At 45.2% G+C, this 23,607-nt stretch overlaps 1 protein-coding gene across 4 annotated transcripts in view; it reads left to right on the forward strand.

Annotated features, from left to right (window-relative positions):
• Nucleotides 1–23,607, forward strand: part of SNX14 (sorting nexin 14) — a 271,117-nt gene that overhangs the window by 186,505 nt on the left and 61,005 nt on the right. For all 4 annotated transcript variants that reach the window (XM_029595485.1, XM_029595488.1, XM_029595486.1 and 1 more), the window contains 3 exons: nucleotides 14,866–14,949; nucleotides 15,780–15,880; nucleotides 16,691–16,802. In XM_029595485.1, the coding sequence (XP_029451345.1) occupies nucleotides 14,866–14,949; nucleotides 15,780–15,880; nucleotides 16,691–16,802 (297 nt within the window). The remainder of the gene's footprint in view (nucleotides 1–14,865; nucleotides 14,950–15,779; nucleotides 15,881–16,690; nucleotides 16,803–23,607) is intronic.

A 23,607-nucleotide genomic window follows, 5' to 3' on the forward strand; every position in this document is an offset into this window, starting at 1 on the left:
CTCGTGAAGCTACAACAGGACAGGGGCTCAATGATACTCATAGCCCCGTACTGGCCTCGACAAGTATGGTTTCCGATACTTCTCAATCTCTCCATCCGAGAACCCATTTGCCTGGGCATAGCGCCCAATCTCATAACTCAAAACCACAGTATGTTACGCCACCCAAACCTTCAGACCCTATCCGTCACAGCCTGGATGTTGAAAGCCTGAGCCTACCACCGCTCAATCTTTCAACTAGGGTTTCCCAAGTGCTTGTAGAGTCATGAAAGCCTTCCACATGGAAATCTTATCTTTCTAAGTAGAATAGATTTAACCTGTGGTGCACACAGGCATCAACCCCTTTTCCTGCTCCACTCCATCTCGCACCTTTTGCTACAAACGAGACTGAAGGGAGACCCCTGTGGCTACAGGGAGTATGGCAAGCTGGGCATGCTCAGTGTGCCAGTCAAAGTTCTAGAAACTTTGACAAAAGTGTTCCATGACAGGGCTCCGTCTGATGACGTCACCCATATATGAGGACTACATCCTGCTGTCCTGGGAGAACACCTGTTACAAGTAAACAACTCTGTTTTATATGGCCCTCCTATGCAAACTTAGCAGAGACTATCATATCACATGCCACTTCTATATTGATGATATCCAGCTTTTGGTCTCACTCAACACAAACCAAGAAACTATCATCACCAATCTTAGCAATTACCTGGAAAAAACTGCTCACTGGTTATGCTACAACGAACTAAGCCTGAATCCGAAAAAAGACACATGCTATGGATTGGAAAAACCTGGCCCTCGCAAAAGTATGACCCTTGATGGAATAACCCTGCCCCTTTCGGAGTCTGGGTGTCATCTTAGATTCCCAACTTACCATCAAAAACCAGATTCAAATGGTGACCAGAGTAGCCTTCTTCCAGCTCCACCTGCTTAGTTGTCTCCATTCCATCCTGGATAACTCTACTTTTGCAACTGCTATTTGAGCCAGTATAATCTCCTGTCTGGACGATTGAATGCACTCTGTGTCAGAATCCATAAAACCCTAAACAGCCAGCAATAGCTCATACAAAATGCTGTAGCCTGCATGACAATGAACATAAACAAATTTGTCCTTAAAACCCTACACTGGCTCCTGACACACTACTGCAGCAAATTCAAACTCCTGATCTTAGCCTACAAAATCCACAAAGGACTTGCATCTACCAATTAAATGAATCTTTAACACCGTAAATACCCACACTGCTCCTTATACTCACTAAGACAGTCACCTAGCAGTGCCCTTCCCCAGAACAATCTGCCCAATCAATACCAGGAAGAGAACTTTTGCGGGATCTGTCCCAACCCTATGGAACTCCCCACCATTTCATATCAGACTTGCCCCAGACCGCTCTTTCTTCAGATAATTAGTGAAAGTTTAACTCTGTGAAGCAATCTTTGGCACAAGCCAGTAAAACTCTGAGCTTTGCCGTGAACCCTTATATTCCATTGCTGATTAGGTTTCCACTGAATCTAACCACACCCCTCTGCTAAATGAAAATAGCCTAGTAATCCATCTTAATCTATTTGTGCTTGACTTGATGTCCCTCTGAAATATATTCTAATTGGTTTAAAACTGGCATTCTGTTCTATATTTAACTTTGTATAGTTAACGACCAACTATTAGCTATATACTACTTCTGTATTGTGCTTTATTTTAAAATCAGCTGCTACTGAAATAATCGTAGCAGCACAAAAATAAAAATATACATAATAAAATATAATCAAATTATACAAGACTAGAAAAATAACCTGGTGCAAATAAAATTTGATAAATATTTGTCAGTTTTACTTGCTAGGTGGTATCCTCAAACACTAACTTGAATAGTCGTGTTTTAATGCTTTCTTATCTGATAGTATCCAATAGTATACTGTCATTATGTTCCACATTATTGGTCCTGCCACTGATATTGTGCGGTTTCTTATTTCACACAAGATTGTAGAATACTTGGTATCACTAAAAGACCTTTATTAGATGATCTTAATGTACAGTGTGGAGTGTATACATGTAAGGCAGCTCCTAGACATACTGTGTCCTCATTATCACTTCTCGGCATTTTGGCTAAGATCAAGTGTAGTTTCTTGTGTATTAACGTCAGTATCTTATATTCAGGTCTATCCAGTACCGAGCGGTAGGAAGAGCTGCGTTAGTGCCTGCGGCACCCGCGGTTGCCACACGCACAGTGCAGCTCACCTACCGCTCGATCCTGAACACTAATTTTATTTAAATGTAAACCACGTCCGTGAAGCCTTAGGCCCGCGCAACCCATTTTACTGGATAGAGCGCCTATACAGTATCCTGGGTGCGCGGGCCTAACGCTTCATGCCACGCTGGTATCTGTCATTTCAAATGTCATTTGAAATGACAGATACCAGGAAGTCGGGTCCGATCGGATGCAAAAGTAAGTTGCTTCGCCGCTGTCATCTCTCTCCCCTCCTCCCGAAGCAGGGCGCTGTCATCTCTCTCCCCTCCTCCCGAAGCAGGCCGCTGTCATCTCTCTCCCCTCCTCCCTCCGGGAGGAGGGGAGAGAGATGACAGTGGCGAAGCAACTTACTTTTGCATCCGATCGGACCCGACAGCGGCGAAGCCAAAAAAAAGCGAAAAAACCAAAAGGTAACCCTGACCGGACCCGACCCGACTTACTTTTGTAGAAGATATCGTTGCTCCCCTACCTCCCCGGGAAGATGGCTGCCAGCACGGGGGAAAGCGGCCCCTGTGCATTCAATTGGCTGCTCAAGCATAGGGGAGCAACGATATCTTCTACAGATGGCCGGACGGCTGCAAAAGTAAGTCGGGTCGGGTCACCTTTTGGTTTTTTCGCTTTTTTCTTGGCTTCGCCGCTGTCGGGTCCGATCGGATGCAAAAGTAAGTTGCTTCGCCGCTGTCATCTCTCTCCCCTCCTCCCGGAGCAAGGCGCGAAAAGCAGCCTTGCTCCGGGAGGAGGGAAGAAGAGACACTGACACTGTACAGCGGCGAAGACACTGACACTGTACAGCGGCGAAGCAAAAAAAAAAAAGCGAAAAAACCAAAAGCAAAAAGTAAGTCGCTTTGCCGCTTAGTGTCTCTTCTTCCCTCCTCCCGGAGCAGGCTGCTTTTCGCGCCCTGCTCCGGGAGGAGGGAAGAGCGAAGTGACTTACTTTTTGCTTTTGGTTTTTTCGCTTTTTTTTGCTTCGGGAGGAGGGGAGAGGACTGGAGCTGCCCCGGAGACCGGCACCCATGATCGCGGCCGGGGCAGGTGAGCGGGGGCTGGGGGAAAGCTTGCCGCCTACCCTTACCCCTGCCTCTACCGCAGGGGTCAGGGTAGGCGGTAAGTTAGCAGGTTAAACGCGCGACAAACGGCAGGGAAAACTAGCGATAGTCGGGGCGCGGGTTACTAGATGCTAGGGAATAGCTAATTCGCTCGTTTGCATGCAATATACATGCCGCGTGCGGAAGGGGTTGCCCGGGGAATTTAGGACGCGGTAGGAATAGGTTAAAGGGGATTCGGGATCGCAGGAAGGGCTAACGCGGCCGGAAAGTGAGTAGAGAGCCGGTTAGGGACGGGGAAACCGCGGACGTACTTTACAGGATAGACCTGATTGAATCCAATACTGAATCTGCAACCAATGAAGCATTAATAAGATAGGAGTTGTGGTCGTACCTAGATGTACCAGTCAGTACTCTGGCTATCGTCTTCTGCAGGATTTGCAGTGCACTTTACTATGTTATCACACCTTCTGCTCAAACCAGTGGGAATTATTACATTGTACCGTATAATGGCTCTAATTGTAATATACTTTGAACTCTGTGGCTGGAAAAGCATATCAAACAATTATGGTGGTGATAATGACGACGATTAAGGGCCTTGTAAAACCCATCAGGAGCAAGGGTCAGAACGTGACCCAGTACTCCCAAATGAGACTTTATGCCCGAGTGGAACAGGGGATACACACAAAATAGAGAAGAGATCAGAAGGTGCAGGAGCTGTTGCATGAGTTAAATATAAATAAATAAAGTAAGTGAGAGGTGATCCTGCAGTGAGACGGTCTTAATCCCAGATAGACTTTGAGCCAGATTTAAATTTCAGAAAAATATTGCACAAAGTCTTGGAAGTCAGTTTACTGTGTAGTTTAGAAATATCTCAACTTTTATATAATGACTTCAGTAATTTACAGCATCTGCAAGAAGAAAAGAAAAAATTTAGTTGAATCTGGTTCAACTAAAAATTTCTGCATATGCTATGGGAATTTTTTCCCCAAAGTGCTAAATTTTAAGAATCTGCCAATAGCATACGAGAAGCCATGCTGGGTTAGATCATTGAGCCCAGTGTCCTGTTTCAGATAGTGGCAAGTCCAGTTCACAATTACCCCGCAGCCCTATAACGTAGTATCTCCCATTGATAGTGATGTCTTTCCTAGTCCATGTGGCTAATAGTTATGGACTTTCCTCCAGAAACTTGAATGTGAAATGATGTGATATCTCAGATCAAATGTCGGTATATTAATAAAATAAATAAATTTGATTTTGGTAAGACTGCTGAAGTAAGTGGCCTCTTGCTGTACTTTTGGTTTTGCTTGTAAATAAAGATTTTGTGTGAAACCAGCCAGAGTCTGGCTTCCTTTTTGTACTCCTGGCTGTTTACCAATGCGTGGCCATTCCTGACACACATGCTGTCAAAAGTGAGATCCTGGCCCTAAGTAGGAAGTACAGACAGGAGCCCATAGAGACAGAGAAGAAAATGTATTAATTTTTTTCTGGGGCCCGACCACAGTCCTCAAGAAGCACAAATAGGCCAGGTTTTCAGGATATCCACACTGCATCTATCTCATGCATATTCATTCTGGTTATCCTGAAAACCTGGCCTATTTGTGGCTCTTGAGGACCGGAGTTGCCACCCCTTATGTAGACGTAGGACCTGAGACTCCAAGATTTTCCAGTGCTTGCACTGACACCTCTAGACCAGTAGATGGTGCAATTGCTGCATATTATGCATCAGAAAGATCATATTATTATCATGTCTTTCTGCTTGCAAAGGGAAATCCTAGTATATCCTTGTTTGGTTCTGGCATCAGACACCAGGGCAGGCCCAAAGCGGACATGGAGCCAGAACAAGTTTGTCAGTGTGGGGCCTCTAGGATAGTGGTAAGGGAAAGGGGTGGTGGTGGTGGTGGATATGAGTGGGCTGGCAGCAGTGTGTAAGCTGCCTAATGGAGGCTGCTACATGCATGACACCTGGTAGCACTTTCTGTAATTGTGCACAGACTTTTGGAAGCAGTAAGCGTGAGAGCCCTTTTGGACTCGTCTGCTTGCAAGTCTTTGGGCAGAGTTTCAGAGCCGTAGAACAGCAAAGGGAAACTCTCTATTCTTCATCCTTGTTAGCATAGCCTCTTTTACTGAGGGGACTATAAGGCGTATCTGTGACACAGGGACTTAAGACATGGCTGTTAATCCAGGCATATTTAGACTTGCAGGTCTTTTGTAAAGATTAGAATTATACAGAATTAGAAATGTTAAATTTGGTATGAGAGGGTAGTATGGCTTTGGGAGTATCAGCTCAGAAAGATATAGAGGCAAGATTTATCTCTTTCTCTAAGGACAATAGGATGGCAGGCTGCACACATGGGTGGCATCTTCTGATGGAGCCCGGCACGGAAAACTTATTCTCCTATATAGCGCCCAGATTATGGAATGCAATCCCATTAGATTTGCGCTTGATAAGTGATTACAAATAATTTAGAAAGATGTTGAAATCTTACCTTTTTAGTGACACTGTTATGTGATTTTTATTTTCCTGTTTTAATGTTTGGTTTATTTGTAAACTGTATGTCCTATTGTAATCAGCATTGAACAATTTGTTTGGTAATGAGTGCAGAAAATTAAGGTTTTATAAATAAACTTTGACTGAGCCTCTTGGGCATGCATCAGCATGCATTATACCATGCATCCACGTGGAGTCCCCCTGTCTTCTTTTCGAGGGAAGCCAGAGAAGCATCGGCATCTGTGCCCCTCTATGCATGGTGCAGGGCAAGGAGATGCACCAGCTTCAGCTGTGATGCCCTCAAAGCATCGCCAGTCCTCCATTGATACTCGGGATTTGCCATGGGTCTCCACCAGTCCTGATGCCCACCACCAATCTTCCTCTCTGTTCCAAAGAGGATCTGGTCGCACCTCTTGAGCCCCAGTCAGTCTTGCATCTGCACTCTGAGGAAGAGCTAGAGAGGCAAGTGCAGCTGGCTGTGGAAAAGTCTGTGGAGGGCCTCTGGTTCATGGCACTGAGGCAGGCAGTATCCCTACTCAAGCCACTGCTAGAATCTCTACATTCACTCGGCATGTTACCAACACAGCTGGTGTTGGTACCTGGGACAATATCGATGCACAGCGGGGCATAGGTGGCACCACCAGCCAATCCGGTGCATGCCCCTGGTTCCTCGGATGAGGAAGCCCCCCCCCAGTGACAGGAGTGACACTGGAGCCCCAGCCCCCATGACCAGTTGAGTCGGTTCCTATACTGCTGGCCCGAGGTTGTGCAACTAGGGCCCCTTCCCCTGCATATGACAGGGTGAAGGCCCTTATGACCCCCTGGGGGAATGACGCCTCCGTTGTTTCAGATAACGCATCAGATGGTCTCCCCTCAGAATAGTTTCCTTCCGACAAAAGAAAAGTCTCTCCCGGAAGACCTCTCCTCCCCAGGTTTTGTCAGGGTGATGGCAGAGGCTATCCCATTTCAATTGCAAAGGAGGATAACCCGACACAGGAGGCTGGATATTCTCCAATACGTGGAGCCTCCCAAGGAGATCTGGCAGTCCCAGTACACGAGATCCTTGTGGAGTTACTGATGAGGATGTGGGAGCGCCCCCTCTCAGCAGAGCCATAGCCAAGCCATGTGGCACCTGTGACCAAGTGAAAAATGGTTCCCTCACCCTCATCACTATACCCTGTCCCCTATATATAACCTCTGTTATATATAGGGGACAGTAATTTTTATTTTGATCCAATAGTTTCCTCCTGCTCCTTTAGGATTCCAGCTCAGTTGGAACCAGTATGGGGAGCTTAGCACCATGAGCCTTATGTTTTTATAAAAATGTATAACCAGCTCTATCTAAAATTCTAGGCTGAGTACAAAATTACATACAGATTAAAACATATAACATCAAAAGATTCACAAATATGGCAAACAAAAATATTTATACATCCATGCATAAAATATTCACCGTATTTAAATTGTTTCTAATGTTGAAATAATGAGCATAGATAATATTTTTTATCAGTTTCTAGATGAGAGGATTCAATATCATCAGACAAATCCAGTGTACATAATGTAAGAGGCTAGGAAACTGCCCACAAAGTTTCTCTTTGAAAATTTGGGGGCTAGTTGGACCCGTGACTTTGCTTCTGCTTTGTAGCAGATACAAAGTCAACACCATAAAGCACACAAGGAATTTCAAAAAGAAATCCCAGCATGTTATTTGCCAGCTCTACCCTTCCCCTTAAAGCCTTGTGCTCTCCCACCCCACCAGTCACTCCTTCCCTATTCAAAAATTATGCGTTCAGAATACATAAAAAGAAACATTCAAAGTACAGTCTTCTGAATTAAAAATATCACCAACAGCATGTATATCAAATTTACATGCTGTGCTGCCAACCAGAAAAGCAAAAAAGATTCTAGGAACCCATATGGTATTATGCCTATGGTAATGTGTGCTGGGTGTGGGCTTGATCCTGAGAAAGCCATGGGTAAACTGAATTACAATTACAGTATAGTAAATCTCCTATACCAGAATAGAACAAAAATCAGCACAAACTGTAACAACCCTACCTATGAAAAGTCAACACTGTAAATATTATACCAGGTCCTTGAACACCAATATACCTCTTATTAGGAAAACAGAACAAACCAGGTTGTTATAGATCCCTATGCAGAAACTACAAACTAGCATAATCCCTCACCTCAGTCACAGTCTGTGTTTAAGGGTCATTCAGAACACAGACAGACCCTCAAATACAGAATAAAGAGACCATAAAGTATAAATAAAAGCATGCTTACAGAAAACGAACTCAAAACCACAACAAGCCAGACTGTATGCAGTGCAAAATGAAAAAACAAATATCACCATTCCTCATAAATCATCAAATAAAATCAATAAATATAAAACAATCATAATAGTAAAACCATACAATAAAAAGAACAAATATTTCAAATTAGCTGAATAGAATTCCAATAATTAAAACTCATAAAACTTTTCCAAATGCCAATAAAATATTTCAAAACAATATACAAATCAAATCACCAAATCATAAAAACTAATACGGATTTTAAAAATCCCTTGCTTTCCATACCTGGCAACTTTTGATTTCTAGATGCCCTGAGATTGTCATGGATTAGCAGAGGAAGAGTAGTGTGGTTGTTATGCAAAAACTTTCTCCTCTCTCTGTCCCATATTCAATCATACATACACACACCCACACATGCTTTCTGCTATGTTCAATCACACCCACACTCATTCTATGCCATGCTCACTCACCCACACCCTTGCTCTTTGCCATGCCCAATCACACACACGTGCTCTGCCTTGCTCAGTCTCACCCACACACACACACACACACTTCGCCATGCTCATTCACACACACGACCTCTGCCATGCTCAATCACACCTACACCCTCACTCTCTGCCATGCTCATTCACACCCAAGCGCTCTGCCATGTTCCATGCCACACCCACATCCAAGCCCTCTGCCATGTTCAATGCCACACACACTTTACCATGCTAAATCACATCCATGCTCTCTACCATGCTCAATCACACCCAAGCACACAACCTCTGCCATGCTAAATTATACCCCCACACAACCTCTGCCATGCTAAATTATACCCCCACATGACCTCTGCCATGCTAAATTATACTCACACATGACCTCTGCCATGCTCAATCACACCCACACCCACGCTCTCTGCCATGCTCAATCACACCCACACACACGCTCTCTGCCATGCTCAATCACACCCACACACATGCTCTCTGCCATGCTCAATCACACCACAACTACGCTCTCGCTCTCTGCCACGTTCAATGCCACATACACACACACACGCTCTCTCTGTCTCTCACTTGTTTCCCTCCTCTGGAAGCAGAAGCAGCAGCCTCTTCTTCAGTCCCAGGGCCCACCAGATTCCTCCTCCTAGCATCGGGTCTGCATTGCTCTTGTTCCTGCTCTGGAGTGAAGGAAAGCTGATCCTGCTTCTTCTGGCAAGTGGGCAGTTCTGCTCTTACTATTCCTGACTGTGGAGGAAGAGGGTGAGATGATTTATTGTTCTTGCGGCCCCGCAGGTCGCGCTGCTCTTCCTGCTCCTGAATGCCTATAGCGAAGGAGGCTAATGTCTCTTGTAGCTCTATGGGCCACGCTGCTCTCACTGCATTTAGGGGGAAGGCCAAAGCGACGTATTCAAGCTGAAGGGCACTTTGCTTTTCCTATTCCTGACTGGAGTGGAGGAGGCCAACGATTCATCTCATGGCACCGCGGACTGCACTGCTCCACTGGTGCAGCAGCATTCGTATTTTGTCCCGATTCCCCCCACCTTCATGGATGTCCCTGAGGGGAGTAGGGACACCAAGAGCAGTCACAGCAGTTTATTTCTCTTTCCCCCGGTGGCAGACCTCAGCACTGTATTGGAAGGAGGGGAGATGGCTTTTCCCAACATTGTACGTGAGAGGTGGCACTTTGATGGATGGCGCCTATGGCTATGGCCATATCGGCCATAGACCAGCTACGGCTCTGCCTCTCAGTTCCTCCTGTTAATAGAAAGGCAGATGCAATTTATTTCATCCAGAAAGCTCTCAGATTCAACATGTTAGCTGGGCACACCAATTGGTGGTGGTCTAATCCGCTCTCAAAAAGACCAAGTGCTCTTGGACCCATTCTTCAGCAACCACGGGGAAGGATCAGAGGGCCATGAATGCTCTTCTGAGGAAGATGTTTCAGGGTGCTATGCTCATCGCCCACATAGCACCTATCAGCTTTACATGAGCCAGTATAGATGGGACCGCCTGAAGCAAGTGCAGGTGGTGGCTGGGTAGCTGCCTCAACAGCCACAGGACACTCTCTTTAGTCACTGGTGCATAAGGGTCTGGAATGTGGAAAACATGGGGTCTAGTCAACCTAAAATATTTTCAAGATGGCATAGAGGATCTCTAATGCAGGGATCAGTGCCCATAGACTCACATGGCTGTGGGCCTTGGATCTCCTTAAGGAAGTGCAGGACTGACTCACTGACATACCATGCATTGGAGAGAGTCTCTTTGGAGATAAAGTGAAGGATATGGTGGCCCAAATGCGGGACCACCATATGACACTCAAGCTGCTCTACACTGACACCCAGGACCCGTAGTCCTATGCTAGGAGTCCTCTGGGTCTGGCTACAGGAAATCTTTCTTCCATCTGAGGGGATACTATTCTCTGCCTTCTTGACCCTATCAGCAACAGCAGGCTCCTTGTAGCCATCTTAGGCAACAGAGGGCCCCAAAATCCCAGTCAGCACTCACACACATCATAGGGAGCATAGGGAGCATAGCCACATCTGCCGTACCTAGGGCGATCTACCCTCCAGTCAAGGGTAGGCTTCGGTTCTGTGCAAGCCTATGGACCATTGTAACCTCAGACCAGTGGGTTATGGCCATCGTCCTTAGAGGGTATAAATTAAACCTATTGAGTACCCTGCCAAATTGCCCTTGAGTCCTTTTTGGGGACCACTAGTATATCAGGAGGTAATTCTTGTGGAGCTCTCCTCCATCTTAATGGCCATAGTGGTCAAGCCCATTCCACCAGGGCAAAGAGGGTGGGGATTCTACTCCCGGCACTTCCTGATTACAAAGAAAATGGAACTCCATCCCATCCTAGACCTAAGGACTTTGAACAGTTTCTAAGAAAAGAAAAGTTCAAGATAGTTTCCCTGGGTACTTTGATTTGCTTCTTGCAAAAAAGGGGACTGGCATTGCTCCCTTGATCTGAAGGGTGCGTATACTCACAATCAAGATCTTCCCCCGGCCACCAGATGTATCTTCAATTCGTGGTGGCAAAACGGCACTTCCAGTACCGTGTTCTACCATTTGGGCTAGTGTCAGCTCCATGTGTTTTCATAAAATGCTTTGTCATGGTGGCAGCGCATTTTCACAGTCTGGGAGTCCATGTTTTCCCCTATCTGGTCAAGAGCACTTCTCGGGTGGGGCCTATGCACTCGACCATCCAGGAGTTGGAGTCACTAGGGTTCATCATCAACTACCCCAAGTCCCATCTCAGTCCATCGCTGAAATTGGACTACTTTGGAGCCCTGTTAGAAATGGCTCAGGCTAAGACCTTCCTGCCCAGTCAACGGGCCATCAAATTGATGGCCATAGTGGCAGAGATTCAAGCAAGCCAGCAGGTTTCAGTGTGGCACATGTTAAGGCTGTTGGGCCATATGGCTGCAACAGTACATGTTACACCCTTGGCATAATTGCATATGCGAAAATCCCAATGGACCCTAAGGTCCCAGTGGCACCAAGCCACACAGGATCTTTGGGACAGCATCCGAGACACTCTACCCCTCTAGGACTGTTTGACTGGTGGTGGGTAATTTATAGTCTGGAACGGAGGGGGTCTCCTTCCAAAATCCTTGGGTCCAAATTGTGCTAACAATGGATACATCCACCCTGGGCTCAGTACTCATGTCGATGAGCTCCACGCCCAGGGTCTATGGTCCACTCAGGAACAATTGTCAATTTTCTGGAGCTCCAGGCAATCAGGTACATTCTGTGGGCTTTCAGAAATTGGCTGTCCAAAAAAATTGTATTGATACAGACTGACAATCAAGTGGCAATTTGTATGTCAACAAGCAGGGAGGTACGGGATCATACCTGTTGTGTCTGGAAGTGCTCCAGGTATGGTCATGGGCCCTCTCCTGCTGGATGGTGCTCAGGGCCATGTATCTGGCCGGATCAGAGAATGCAATTGCAGACAGGCTGAGTCACTCTTTATGACCCCACAAATTGTCTCTGGTGGCAAATTGGATCTTCCATCTGTGGGGAAGCCCAGATGTGGATCTGTTTAGTGCGCCTTGGAACAAGAAGGTTCCTTAGTTCTGCTCCCTGTACCGGACACACAGCAGATCAGTCTGACATCTTAGCCCGCCATTGAGGTACAGGTCTCTTGTATGCGTTTCCTCCAGCTCCACTGGTGGTGAAGATTTTGTTGAAGCTTTGTGAGGGCAAGGGACTATGATCCTCACAGCCCTCCACTGGCTGAGACAGGTCTGGTTTCCACTCCTTCGGGAGATGTCCATCAGGAAACCGATCAGGCTGGGAAATTCCCCAGATCTCATCACCCAGGATTGGGGCAGGTTGCAGCATCCCAATCTCCAGGCCCTGTCTGTTGCTCACAGCCTGGATGTTGATGTTGATCCTACAACTACTCGATATCTCTCAGAAGATGTTTCTCTGGTCGTTATAGCTTCCAGAAAGCCTTCCACTAGAAAGTCCTTTGCACTGAAGTGGAGGAAGTTTTCCATGTGGTGTGAGAAAAAGGCTCTAGATCATTCTTCCTGCTCTGCACAAAAACTACTTGATTACTTTTTACGCCTTTTGAAGCTGGTCTGAAGACCAACTCCATTAGGATTCATCTGGTTGGCACATATCACCACGGTGTAGAGGGTAATCCTATCTCTGTACTGCCTATAGTTCATGTGAGGTCTGCTTCAATTGAATCCTCCCCTAAGCCCTCCCGCTGTGTCCTGGAAACCTCAACATGGTTTTTGCTCAGCTGATAATCTCCTTTCGAGCCATTGTGCTCCCGTGACCTGAAGTACCTGATATGCAAGGTCATATTTTTAGTGGCAGTCACTTCGGCATGCAGGGTCAGTGAGCTCCAGCCCTTAGTGACTTATCCACCATATACTACATTTTTCCACGATAGGGTAGCCTTGTGCACTCACCCTAAGTTCCTGTCTAAGGTGTAGTCTGACTTCCATCTTAACCAGTCCATCATCTTGCCAACGTTTTTCTCAGACCCCTTTCACACCAGGGCAAATGAACCCTGTACAGTTTGGACTGCAGAAGAGCTTTAGCTTTCTGTCTGGGGCAGACAGAAGCCCATATACTGTCCACCCTACTTTTTGTTTCTTTTGATCAGAACAAGTTGGGGATCACAGTTACCAAGTAGATGCTTTCCAATTGGCTAGTGGACTACATCTTCTGTTATACCCAGGCAGGATTACATCTTGGGGGCCATGTCAAGGCTCACTCTGATCGAGCCATGGCAGTGTCAGTGGCCTACTTGTTAGCAGTTCCCATGGAAGAGATCTGCAAAACTGCAATGTGGAATTTCATCTACTCATTCACGTCTCATTACTGTTTGGATAGGGATGACAATGCGACAGCAGGTTTGACCAATCTGTCCTTTGGAACTTGTTTGAGGTTTAGAACCCAACTTTGTTCCCGCCTAGGGCCCGTTCTTTTTGTGCAGACTGCCCCCCCCCCCCCCCACTCCTGTTATCAACAAAATGTTATTGTGCCCATTGTCACCTGTTTTGTTGGTCCCCTTTTATGTTGGAGTGGGGGAGCTGCCTGTAGCTAGGGATTCATCCATGTGTGAGGACAGCAGGATATCCGTCCTCACGAAACTCGCCTGCCACCCTGCGGAGTTAGGTTTCCACTTTGTGGGTTTTGTTCTTATTTTAATTTATTATTTTAATACTCAATTCTAAGTTACAAAACTGAAGAGACCCAACATGGATGTGTGGTATATTGCATGCTCAGAGAGGTTCAGTCAAAGTTCTAGAAACTTTGACATTAGTTTTCCATGCCAGGTTCTATCGGATGATATCTCCCATGTGTGAGGACCGACATCCTGTCCTTGGGGAACATCTGTTAAGGGTAAGCAACTCTGTTTTGGACTGGAAAATAAGTGCCATAAGAATGCTATGGCACAGAGACCAGAGGGATGGGGAATGTTTTAGGATGTAATGGATGTCTTGATTTGTACTGCACTTTGACGATGGGTGTGATCTATTCTAAATTCAGAATCATAGAACTATTTTGTGATTTGTGTTTTGATGTGGTTTAATGTTATACCATGCTATGAGTACCACTGGTGGAATATAAATAAAATATAAATAAATCATTATTTAGATTTGTGTTACTTTTCCAGTGTGGCCCCACACCTACAGATCTCTGATTGAAGCTACCAAATTTTCAGTTGTCTGCTAGACTGTAACTAAATGGTTCCAAAGCATGTCGTGCTGGCTTCACAGCAGTCAGATTTTCAGGTTTTTCAAGATGAATATGCATGAGATACGTGTACACATTGGAAACCCAGTATATATGGACTTCTCATGCATAGTCATGAGGATATTCTGAAATCTCTACTGGCTCTGGGATTACACGGACAGGTTTTGGAGCCACTGCTATCGCTCAAGCAACCTTTCTTTAGCAACCTGTAATTAACTGTATGGTCAACTTGACTGCATAAGTTATTTGTAGAAAATCAAAACTAAGGTAGTTAGGTGTGCATACTCTGTCGCTGTCAAACCGAGCATGGTAAATTGAGCACCATTTTTATTTCCTTGGTGATCACATCATTGGTTTTAAATTGTATCGGGAAATAACTGGGTGCAGTCTCAGTTAATTTACTGATACTTGTTGCAGCATAGTAGTGGCAGTCCCTGATTACAGTTACAGATCCAGCATAATCTGTAATGACCTTTTGTGCTTTTCAGCAATTTATGTAGTATAGTTGTTAAGTTAAATGTGTGTTTCACTCAGGATCATTTTGCCTTTGTGTCAAGCTTGAACCAGTGCAAAGAAGTTATATTCTATTCCTTTTTGTTTTAGATGGACATGAAGCTGAACACTGGTCAGTCTACAGAAGATACCTAGAATTCTATGTTCTTGAGTCAAAACTTACTGAATTTCATGGTAAGCACTTTTATTATTTATATATTTGATTTACATTCTGCCTTTCAGACACTTCAAAGTGGATTACATTCAAGAATTGTAGCTATTTCCTTGTCCCTAGAGGGCTCATAATTTGAATTTGTATCTGAGGTAATGGACGGTGAAGTGACTTGTCCAAAGTCACAAGGTCACCCTGGCTTCTGTGGTTTGCAGTCTTTTGCTCTAACCACTAGGCTAATCTTCCACTATTACGAATATGATAGAATAACATGGTTTCCTTTCTGATACATTACTTTCAGAATGTTGCATTGTTTTTGCTTTGCTATGTACCGGTACTTCTATCCTCTTTTGAAGCCAGAACACACCCTAACTCTTGCACCTTGCCAGATACTTGGTAACATCACATTTATGACTTATATTTGCTATTGGCTTTGCTCTCCCAGGTGGGGAATTAGCCAACAGCTAAGTAGCTGAATCTTATCTCTTAACTCCAGGTCAGAGTTCATAAATGAAAGGAGAAAGCTATGAGTTAGAGATATTTTGGTTCGGTCATTAATTGCCCTGTAATTATTTTATCTATATTTTTCCACTCTTTAGTTCTAAACTATGAACTTTAGTAGCTGCCTGTTACTACAAGGCAGAATGGTGTGCTCAGTGTTATGCAGCAGGTATAATTGCCGGAGTGACTTGCATGCTCTTCCTCCACGGTTGCACCAATTATCTTGTAGCTGCTTGTTGCACTCACCAGTGTATCATCAGGTCACCCAGATTGTATAATTGTTTTAATTTCTGGAGGGGGTGATTTGGCCGAGTATTAATTGATGAACACTTAACTTATTGTTTTTGACTAGGCACATTCCCTGATGCTCAACTTCCATCAAAAAGAATCATTGGTCCAAAGAACCATGAATTCTTAAAATCCAAGAGGGAAGAATTTCAAGAGTATCTGCAGGTATAGAGTATTTGACCATACTTTGTTATCTTGAAAATGTGGTAATCCAAGCTCCTGTCTCTGCAACATGCTTTCTTGTGTGGGTTTAGTGCCCATACTAAGCTTTTTGTTTTTGAGCCTATTAGGATTTAGACCAATCCAAAGACTGTTCTCACATCCCTGCGAATGGCCTCCATTGGCTGATGGTTAGCCCAAATTGGGGATTGTTTAGAACAGGGGTCTCCAAACTCAAGGGCAGCATCCCCAGTCAGGTTTTCAGGATTGCCACAACGAATATGCATGAGATCTGTTTTCACGCACTGCCTCCTTTGTATGTAAATAGATCTCATGCATATTCATTGGGAAATCCTGAAAACCCGACTGAGTGGCAGCTGTTGAGTGCTGACTTTGCAGAGACGCCTGGTTTAGGGCTTTGGGAGTCCTGAACATTCTCCTTTGTTATAGGAAGCTGCTGTTTTTTGTATACCGCCTTGAGCTGTGGATCAAAGCATGGGATATACATTTTTTAGATAAAATCTTCATGAAATGATAAGGAAAAGAGGAATATAAAGCCAGCAAGTTGAAGATGGTGGTTTCTGGGCCAAAGCTGTTGGTTCCCTGCCAAACTGCATTGGCTGGCTGTTGCTAATGATAATGCAAAATAGACCAAATGTGACAGTGCTGAGATGAGACTACTTACTATAGACAGGAGGCTTATTTTTTTAATATAGCTCAGTTTGAATCATTTTTATATTTTATAATGCGTGATATTTAGACATGCATTATCAAGTATTCTCAGTAATCCACCTAATCCTTTTGTATTCGCCAAAGAAACTTCTACAGCATCCAGAATTGAGCAACAGTCAGCTTTTGGCAGATTTTCTTTCGCCGAACAGTTTGGAGACACAATTTCATGATAAGATTCTGCCAGATGTGAATCTCGGTATGTAATATTGTGTATGATTTTTGGACCATTAAGTAGCATTGTTTGTAGGGTGAAAATGTTCTATGGTAAATCTGAGAGAAAATTGAGTAAGGTTGTGACATTAAATAGCAGGTCATTTATTTCAAAGTAATTATGTTGAGTAGTGTAGAATAATTAATTAAAACTGTTCGCAGAAAATTAAGTTTTCCTCATATGAGCATTGAACAAAATGTCATAAAATGTTGGTACTGTGGTAAGGATGGTGAATCAGACGTGTGCTTGAAGTATCATATAAAACACTTCTTGCTATTATAGAAAAACTGTTTCGCCATCTTTCCTCAAGAGCACACACACAAGCCATCAACAACATAATTGGATATTCTGCATGCAAGAATGGGAGTGTATGCATGCATATGGCTCTGTTCTTTACCCTCCTTCCAGAGTTTGCAGTCTGTATTAGGACATTGCTAAAGTTGCTAACAGATCGTGTTGCCAGCCGCAAGACAAAAAGGCAAGAGTATAGCCAGAGAAAGCAGCAGCAACCGCTAGAGAGCATAGAGATTGAACTGAGTGAAGGGTGTGGGGATGGAGGGGAGGTGGAAGAGGGTGATGGGAAGAAGAAAGAATAGATTGTTCTCCACGTCCTCCTCAATCCTTGGTACTTGCCAGTCTAGCAAATCTGATAATGACAAATATTGAAAATGCAAACTGAAAAAGGTAGTCCATCTTTGCACCATGGAGAATGGTATAAAGCAGGGCTGGTGCAAGAGTATTTGACATGCTAGGCGAACCTCTGGTCATGGCTCCCTCTTCAATTTACATATTGGTGGGAGCTCCAGCACAGAAATCCCTCCTACCGATGGCAGTGGCTCCAGCAGAGTGCTTCCTTCTTTAGCGGTATTGAATCTGGCAAAGCACCCCATCAATGCACTGGCAGGATTTTGCTGCTCCCCAAATTTTGGCGCTCTAGGCAACCACCTAGTTTGCCTAATGGAAACACCAGCCCTGATGTAAAGCATAATAAAATCATAGTACAGGACAAAAAATAGCAAGATATCAAAAGAAATATTACAGGTTATGAGCTACCTGACATTGTCCGTTGCATTAGCTCTAGGTTAATGTGGTTACATGACTTGCTGTAACAACTTAAGCAGTATTACCTGATGTATGCTCAGTGGAAGCCCAAATATTTTGTGCAGGATTCATTTAATTATAAAATCAGTGTGGGCAGCATGGCTGGGCATAGTTTGTTCTTCAATACAGTCACTGAAACCAAATTCCTAGAGAAAAGCAGTTCTATGTAGAATTTCTGATGAATTGTTAAAACCGATAACCTCCCCCTTCCCTTCCCCCTCACAAGAAAATCAGAGCTTTCGGTTTTAACCAATAAGCACTGGGATCTGACCTCATCCTGACACTCTTCATTTGGTTTAGCACTATCAGCTGCTGCAGTCCTAAATAAGTGACTTTCAGTGGATTGGAGCTTGCACAATTCCTATACTTTCAAGAACAGAACTGGAGTATGGGAACCACACAGGTTGAATGTAAATAGATTGGATTGGAAATTATCTGAGTCACCTGATTTCAGTTTTCCTAGGACAAGCAGGATGGTAGTCCTCACAGATAGATGACGTCATCGGATGGAGCCCGGCACGGAAATCCTTTGTCAAAGTTCTAGAACTTTGACTGGCACACTGAGCATACCCAGCATGCCTCTGTCCATGCATCCATGTAGGGTCCCTCTTCAGTCTCTCTTTTTTTTTCCACGAAGAAGTTGCATTGCGGTGATGGAACTCTTCAGAGTGTGTTTTTTTTTCTCCATATTTTCTTACTGGTTCTTTGTTTTTTTTCTGTCATGGGGTTCGTCCTCCCAGCAGGAAATACTTCTTAGGGAGCTCTCTGCCCTTGTAATGGCAGGAGCGGTAGAACCTGTTCCCCTCTGCCAACAGGGCCGAGAGTTCTATTCAAGGTATTTCCTGATACCAAAGCGAACTGGGGTCTACGCCCCATTCTCGATCTCAGAGCGTTGTACAAATTCCTGCAGAGGGAAAAGTTCAAAATGGTATCTCTGGGCATCCTGATCCCATACTGGCCCAGACAGGTCTGGTTTCCGCTCCTTCAGGACATGTCGGTCAGGGAGCCCATCAGTCTGGGAACCTCCCCTAATCTGATAACACAAGATCAGCACCATTCATTGTTGTATCCAGGAGCAGCCTATAGCTTGGTATTCACCCATCTGTGAGGACTACCATCCTTCTTGTCCTAGGAGAAAGAGTTGCTTACCTGTAACAGGTGTTCTCCTAGGATAACAGGATGTTAGCCATCAGGAAAACCACCCGCCACCCCGCAGAGTTGGGTTCTCCTTTTGTTTTATTTTATTTTTCACTTGCGAATTCTGTATTATGAGACTGAAGAGGGACCCCGCATGGAAGCACAGATAGTGGCATGCTAGGTATGCTCAGTGTGCCAGTCGAAGTTCTAGAAACTTTGACAAAATGTTTCTGTGCCGGACTCCATCCGATGATGCAGTGGAGCCTCTGAGGCTGTGAGCAACCCAGCAGGTCCTGAGTGGGACTGGTAGCCACAGAGGGGGCTGCCCATCCATGTAGCCTCCAGACCTATGAGCAGCTCGACTGGTTTTTCAGCCGGAGCGGGGACTGTGGCAGCAGATAAGCCAAGCTGGCTGTGAAAGGGATGTAAGTATACTGGAGTTGTAAAGGAGTTCGATGGTCAGACTATGAAACTGGGGGAAGGGAATTATATGCTAGGGCCCTGAAGGGTGGCGTGATCTATAAAGGGGGGTTTAAGTGCTGGGTTGTATGACAGGGGACCAGGCTTGAAGGGAATGTGAGTGCTGGGGCTGTGAAGTAAGTTGTGGAAGAGGCAGGCCTTGAAGGGGATGTGAGTGCTGGAGTTGCTGACAGAACTGTGCTTTACCTGGCACAGTTCAAGAATCTTATCCAGTACCAACAAAGTGCTCCCAGACAAAAACAAACCAAAGTGAAACAACAAGTGAATGTACCTTTATTCAGCATAATCTCGAACAATAAAACCAAAATAGCTTCCAGAACCCAAAAAGGAGTAGTGCATCATTTTCTCACCAAGTCTTAGCTTTTTCTCTTTCTTTTCAGCTTTCTCTTTTTGAGAGTCATGTGTTTGCAGTCACATTCAAGCCCTATTATGACTGGGTATATGGAGGATGTGCTGTCAAGGGGAGCGTTTGAACATTGTGAGATTATGTTGAAATTCTGAAATAATTACCTGTTAAATGTACCTGCATTGTGACAACACTAAAAAAGACTGATTTTTAGTATCCTCCAGCAGCTTCTAAATAGCTGAAAAATAAACACTTCAGTTTACATTTGATAAATACCTAATACCAGAAGCCCTATTTATATATCAAAAATCTGGATAATGCAGTTCTCTGCATAAAATTGTTTTGTCAGTTTCTCTGATTTCAAAATCTGTTGAACTACTTTGAACATTTGGAATCTAAATAAAGCAAATGCTGACTCAAGTCTGAGGTTTTTGTACTTTTCCACTCTAGAGAAAGGAAATGTCTGAAAAATGTGTGGTGACACGCCTGTGACCACAGCTGGATGTATGTCTGTATCTCCTGCACACAGACTGGTGTTTGTTCAAACCATGTTTCAGAGGGCAGTCAGTGTACTATTTTATTTCTTGTCAGTTGGTATGAGTGTAGAAGGGTATTATTCTGTGCTTTTCAAAATCAGTCTCCTTTGCTATGTGAATCTGTGTCCTGGATAATGTTTCATAATACTGGAAGGTTGTCTTGAGGAATTTTGCCATTCTCTTTCTTTTACCAGGATTGGGCCTATGATTTCGTATGCTGTTTCACACAGCATATATAAATGCTCGTGGTGTATCTCGACTTTTTACATCAATAGGTGCACAATTCAGTGTGGTGGATGGGGGAGGTTTAGCGCAAAATTCTATAGCCATATTGGTCATGGAGAAAATTAGATTTGTTTTGTAAGCTGTGATGCCTTTTACTGCACCATAAGAAAAGATGTAGTACATGACTTTTCAAGACCACATAAGTCACATCTAAAAAAGAAGTCATTGTAGTACTGAAATCTAGTTACTAAAATGTTTTTCTGGTGCAATAACTTGTATCACAACCAACAAAGATTCTAGTTTGTTTTTTTTTTTCATATCCTCTTATGCTGTGGTGGTATGAAGAGTCCTGTTACACTGCTGTTCTGAGCAAATCTGTTCTTTGCATGTTTAGTAATCTCATTGGGTCATATATGTTGCCCTTCACTTAAATTTGTGGGGGAGGAGATCAGGGAAAAGCTGGCAGAACATGGAAGAAAGTCGGGATGGCTTCTGAAATGCTTGACGCTTCTGCTGCACTGATTTGTTGTATGTCCCTGTTGTATGTTCTCTGAGGACAGGCAGGATGGTAGTCCTCATAAATGGGTGACATCATCAGATGGAGCCCTGACACAGGAAAACTTATGTCATAGTTTCTAGAACTTTGACTTGGCACACTGAGCATGCCCAGCATACCACATGTCCACGCAGGGTCTCTCTCCAGCTGTAAGCATCACAGTGTGATGAGCTCACTTTGGCTTTTTTTTGGCCTTTGTGGGAAAACTTTTTTTCTCGCATTTTTTCATGGGTTTTCTTCATAGTGTTAGACGCCGGGTCCTTTTCTGTGCTTCACAGTAGTGTTCATAGTCAGGGTTTTCGACACTTCTGAATAAGTTTCCTTCATGGTCGATTCCCCCATGGCGGTGCCTTGGTGCCCACCGGCCATCGATGCTCGCTGCCATTGAATTTGATTTTGCATCACTTTAGTTTTGGCCTGTCATGGTTATGTCTGGTTTTCAGTGATGCCCTCAGTGCCCGAGGACCATGTCCATTACAAACTCCCATGAGAATGTGTCCTCTACCTGGGGGCATTACATGATGTCCTGGTTTGCCGCTTATGCACACAAATGACGCCGAAAGGTCGTCCTTTTTGGCTTGATAAGAAAGATGGAATAGCATATCGGGCCAAGGAAGACCGAGCCATCAGCATCGAAGAACCTCGGAGCCTCACCGATGGACACTGAGACAACGATATTGGCGGAGACCATTGGTGCCATCGGTGGATAGGGATGCCAGACACCGACCAACGTTGATCTCCTCCATGCTGAGGATGTTGGTTTCCTCGTCATTGGCCTTGGCACTGGGGAAGAATCGGGTCAAGCATCGAGGAAAGCCGAAGAAGCATTGGTATGGTCCCCATCAATGCACAGTACCGGCCATGGGAATACATCAGCTCATGCCGCGATGCCTCCGAAACGACCCCGCAGCGAGGAGCGCCAGTCCTGCATCGGTGCCAGGGGTCCGCGAAGGTCTCCACCAGTCCTGATGCCAGTCGCCGATCCACCTCGCGGGTTTGAAGAGGATCTGGCCACCCCTCCTTCCTCCCAGTTGGTGTTGGCAACATTAGAAGAGGCGCTGGCATGGCAAGTCCAGCTGGTGGTGGAATGGGTGATGCAGGGCATTGGTCCTGTGGCACTGATGGCACTGGAGCCAGTACCATCTGTCCTGGAACCGCTGCTGGAGAAGCTCAATGCACTCATTGGTGCATTACCGACCCAACTGGCATCAGTTCCTGGGACATCATTGGTGCCCATCAGAGCACTGCAGCCTCCCCCTGCTGATACGGTGGTCGTTGCTGGTTCTTTGCAGGAGGAAACCACCCAGGTCAGCTATGCCGGCGCGTGCACCTCTGGATGAAGGCAGAGTGCTTAGTGCCCCATCCCTTGTTGCTTACAGTGAAGATCAGAGTTCCTATGACCCCTGGGGGAATGATACCTAAGAGTCCTCAGAGAGCTATGAGGGTCTCCCATCAGACCCTTCTCCAGGAGAGCAAAGGAAGTCTTCGCCTGAGGATTTAATCTTCACTGGGTTTGTGAGGGTGAAGGCAGAAGCCATCCCATTTCAGTTACTGGCAAAGGAGGATGCCAGGCACAAAATGCTTGAGATCCTCCAGTTCATGGATCCTCCTCCTAAGGAGATCGTGGCGGTCTCAGTATACAATATCCTTAAGGAATTGCTGCTGAGGATATAGTAACACCCCCTCACAGTGCCTCCCATTAACAAGAAGGCTGACTGGGTTTACCTCATCTAGAAGGCTGCCGGATTCGGTAAGCATCAGCTGCCCCACCAGTCAGTGGTGGTTGAATCCGCTCTCAAGAGAGCCAAGTATTCTCAGACCCATTCCTCGGTGCCCACTGGGAAAGACCACAGAGCGATGGACACTCTTGGGAGGAAAGTGTTTCAAGGGGCCATGCTTATTGCCCGCATTGCTTCCTATCAGTTCTTCATGAGCCATACTCATGGGACATCTGGAATCAGGAATCAGGTGCAGAAGGTGACGGAGCAGCTGCCTCAACAGCAGCAGGACACCTTCATGTTGCGGGTGCATAAGTGCCTGGAGTGCAGAAAACACAAAGTCCAAGCGACCTAGGATGTTTTTGAGATGGCATTGAGGTCTCTGCAGTGGGAATCGGCGCCCACAGAATAATATGGCTGCGGGCCTCAGATTTCCGACCAGAGGTAGAGGAATGACTCACTGACATGCCATCTACAGGGGAGAATCTCTTCAAGGGTAGGGTAAGGGATGCAGTTGCCCAGCTACGGGATCACCATGAAACCCTCCAACAGCTCTGTCAGCACTCCAGACCTGTCCTCTTCTAGGTGGTCGGTGAGATCGGGACTGAGGAAGTCTTTTTTCGCTAGAGAAAGTACTATCCTCCACCGCCTCGCTCCCGTCAACAGCATCAAGGCTCCCGTGGCTGTCCCA

The sequence above is a fragment of the Rhinatrema bivittatum genome, chromosome 3 (genome assembly GCF_901001135.1).
Source record: "Rhinatrema bivittatum chromosome 3, aRhiBiv1.1, whole genome shotgun sequence".
NCBI lineage: Eukaryota > Metazoa > Chordata > Amphibia > Gymnophiona > Rhinatrematidae > Rhinatrema > Rhinatrema bivittatum.